Source organism: Gekko japonicus, unplaced genomic scaffold (genome assembly GCF_001447785.1).
Source record: "Gekko japonicus isolate JY-2015 unplaced genomic scaffold, Gekko_japonicus_V1.1 scaffold1933, whole genome shotgun sequence".
Classification (NCBI taxonomy): domain Eukaryota; kingdom Metazoa; phylum Chordata; class Lepidosauria; order Squamata; family Gekkonidae; genus Gekko; species Gekko japonicus.
This window is the reverse complement of record NW_015170340.1, coordinates 52,405-55,365: the sequence shown is the minus strand read 5'-3', so window position 1 is coordinate 55,365 and position 2,961 is coordinate 52,405. Positions and strand designations below refer to the sequence as shown.

At 43.5% G+C, this 2,961-nt stretch overlaps 1 protein-coding gene across 1 annotated transcript in view; it reads left to right on the top strand.

Moving 5' to 3' along the window:
• LOC107116271 (tripartite motif-containing protein 7-like) overlaps positions 1–2,961 on the top strand; it is a 23,892-nt gene that overhangs the window by 1,650 nt on the left and 19,281 nt on the right. The window contains exon 2 of the mRNA XM_015418169.1: positions 578–584. Coding sequence (XP_015273655.1) covers positions 578–584 — 7 coding nt within the window. The remainder of the gene's footprint in view (positions 1–577; positions 585–2,961) is intronic.

Genomic DNA, 2,961 nt, shown 5'->3' with positions numbered 1-2,961 from the left:
AATGGGCCTTCAAGCCTCTCCCATTGTTTCCAGTGGGCAATCCTGCTATTCCTCTTAGTATATATCCCAATTTTGATACAAATATATAAAATATAGTATATTATATTATTTTCTCCTCCCTGCACCCCCCTGTGAGCCACAAAGTGGCTTGTTAACAGCAGCTAGTAATAAACGGCTCAAAAAAGGAGTTGGAGGAGGGGGCTTTCATTGTAATGGGACAGCTGGCTACCACCTCTTCTATTCCTTATCCCACCCTTTAAGAACATAAGAGAAGCCATGTTGGAGCTGGCCAATGGAGTATCTAGTCCAACACTCTGTGTCACACAGTGACCAAAAACCAGGTGCCATCAGGAGGTCCACCAGTGGTGCCAGAACTCCAGAAGCCATCCCACTGTTGCCCCCCAAGCACCAAGAATACAGAGCCTCAATGCCCCAGACATAGTGTTCCATACACCTTGTGACTAATAGGCACTGATGGACCTCTGCTTCATATGTTTATCCAGTTTCCTCTTGAAGCTGTTTGTGCTTGTAGCCACCACCACCACTTCCTGCAACAGTGGATTCACGTGTTAATTACTCTTTGGGTGAAGAAGTACTTTCTTTTATCTGTTCTTTATCCCTGCCTCCACCTCCCTCATGGCAAAGGTTATAGACGTCTGCTCCATATATTTATCCAACCACTTCTTGAAGCTGTCTGTGCTTATAGCCACCATCACTTCGTGTAGCAATGAATTTCACATGTTGATTACTCTTTGGGTGAAAAAGTATTTCCTTTTATCCACCATTAGCTGAGGAACTTGTGCCATAGAATCCTATTTCCCCCCCACGCAGGGTGTGACGCTTCCATTAGTTTCAATGGCCATCTCCCCTTGCCCCTCCCATACTGAAATCGAGCTGCCTGGCCAGTCTAAGAGGTTCTGCTGCTGAAGGAGGCCTCTGTCCAGCCCCCCAAATGTGGGCCTCTGATAAAGTGGGGCTTCCAGCATTGTGGATCTGTCATCGTGAATATGAAAGGAGGAGCAGAAGGCAAGAAGAGTGCCCATCTTGTTCCCAGAAACCAAGCAGTGCACAACTGGCAAAGCTGGCTGGTCAGGGCTAACTTTGTGCCAGGCCTCGGAGCCCAAAGCCTGTTCTCAGCACCAGACTGAAGGCCTTAAAGAGAGCCTCTGGGCATTCCCCTGTGATCAAGAGGGCCAAAACCAAGAGCATGATGGTGACTGTGTAGATCTGTTGACTGAAAGATTTCCCTGAGGGCAGGGCAGCGGGGGGGGGGGCGTGACACTGTGAGGTTCATCCTGAGATTTTAGAAAGGGGAGTTAAGGGGTTTCCAGGTGAAACCACAAGGAACCCACAGGTGCACTGCATGCTGAATCCTTATGGATCCAGGATGTGAAGGAATGTCTCATTATTTAGTAGTGGTAGTAGTATTTTAAAATATAGAAGAATCAAGATCCAGGGAGGGCAAAACTCCAAATCAAACTCAAGTTAAATCACATCAGTATGAATATCAGCTTGTTGTGCCAGTATCAGAATTGTCCTTCATCTGTAACGTGAAGGGTGGAGAACTACCTAGAAGGAGAGGCTGTCGGTGAGAGAATGTATGTCACTCCAACTCAAGTTTGTGCTACCAGAATTATTGGTGGACTTTAATTGGCTAGACCAAAGGCCTATCTTATATAATAATAATAAACAAATACATAAGTATTTAGGAAACAACATCTGGCCTTATGCTGCATATGTATTTAAGATGTATTTAACATCTTAAGCAATTAATAAAATCTGTTGCAGCTAAAGGAAAGGGATACCGAAGGCAGGTTCAAGAACGGAGATAGCTCAGTGACAGAGCATGTGCTTTGCATGCTAAAGGGCCCTGCTTCAGTCCTTGGCATTTCCTCTCAAAGCATTTCAGGTAGCAGGGGTTAGTAAGCTGAGATCCTGGAGAACTACTGCACAGCAGAGCACACTGTGCTGAGTGAATCTGGCTGAGCAGAAGGCAGCTTCTTTACACCGGTTGAGGCTGAAGAAGTTACATGGTATTTGAAGGCTGTTCACATAACTTCAAAGGGAATAGAGAAGCCTTTTGTACCAAAGGGTAGTCTTCTGGCAGGCACTATTCCCACACCCGGAGGGCCAGAAACTTGGTTATGGTGTAAGGCTTTGCTTTTAAAAAAGGGGGGGAGGGTATAAGAATGCTCAAAATCCCAAGATTTTTTTGAATGTATGTCAAATTTGTAATTGGAATTGTGACCACTAAGGAAGGCCCTTTGGGGGGCCGAAACGCGTTTGGTTCAGTTGCACAGCACTAACCCATCTATGTATGAATGTTGAGATGTTTTTTATGTCTGAATGGTATATTTTTAAGGAGTCTAAGTTTTAAAATGTGTACACCTGAATAAATTTTGTATTTTCATAATATTTAGTGTCAGCTTAACCCTTGTGGATCCATACTAATTTTTTTTGCACATCATTAAAAAAGAGAAATGTTTAGGACCCATGAAAATCTATTACATTTTGCCTAAAACCGAAAAAAATGTTGAGGTATTTAAAGTTACATAATATATAATCAAAACAGAGAACATTTTGATATATACACAATTATTTACTACAATAGTGAGAAGCTTAGTGACTGTAAACTGTATGGCCTCAGCCAAAGGCGCCAACTGAATAACTACAAGGCAAGGACCCCAGTGGAAAATATGTAAAATTATTCTGCAATTATACTGCATTTCATATACAATATACTTTTATTATCTATTACTGTTATTCTGTGATTCTATAGTCCTTGTTACAGTGCATCCTTTCTTTTTGTGCCAACTGAATGATGGCAGATAGGAGGCCCACTTAGTCTTGGTGCAGTTGCTCTTCTCGCTCTGGTATTTGGGCAAAAACTCTATGGTAATTACAGCAACCCCAGCCGGGCCTGGCTTGTTTGGGGGGTAAGTCCCCCCCCCCCCACTGGCT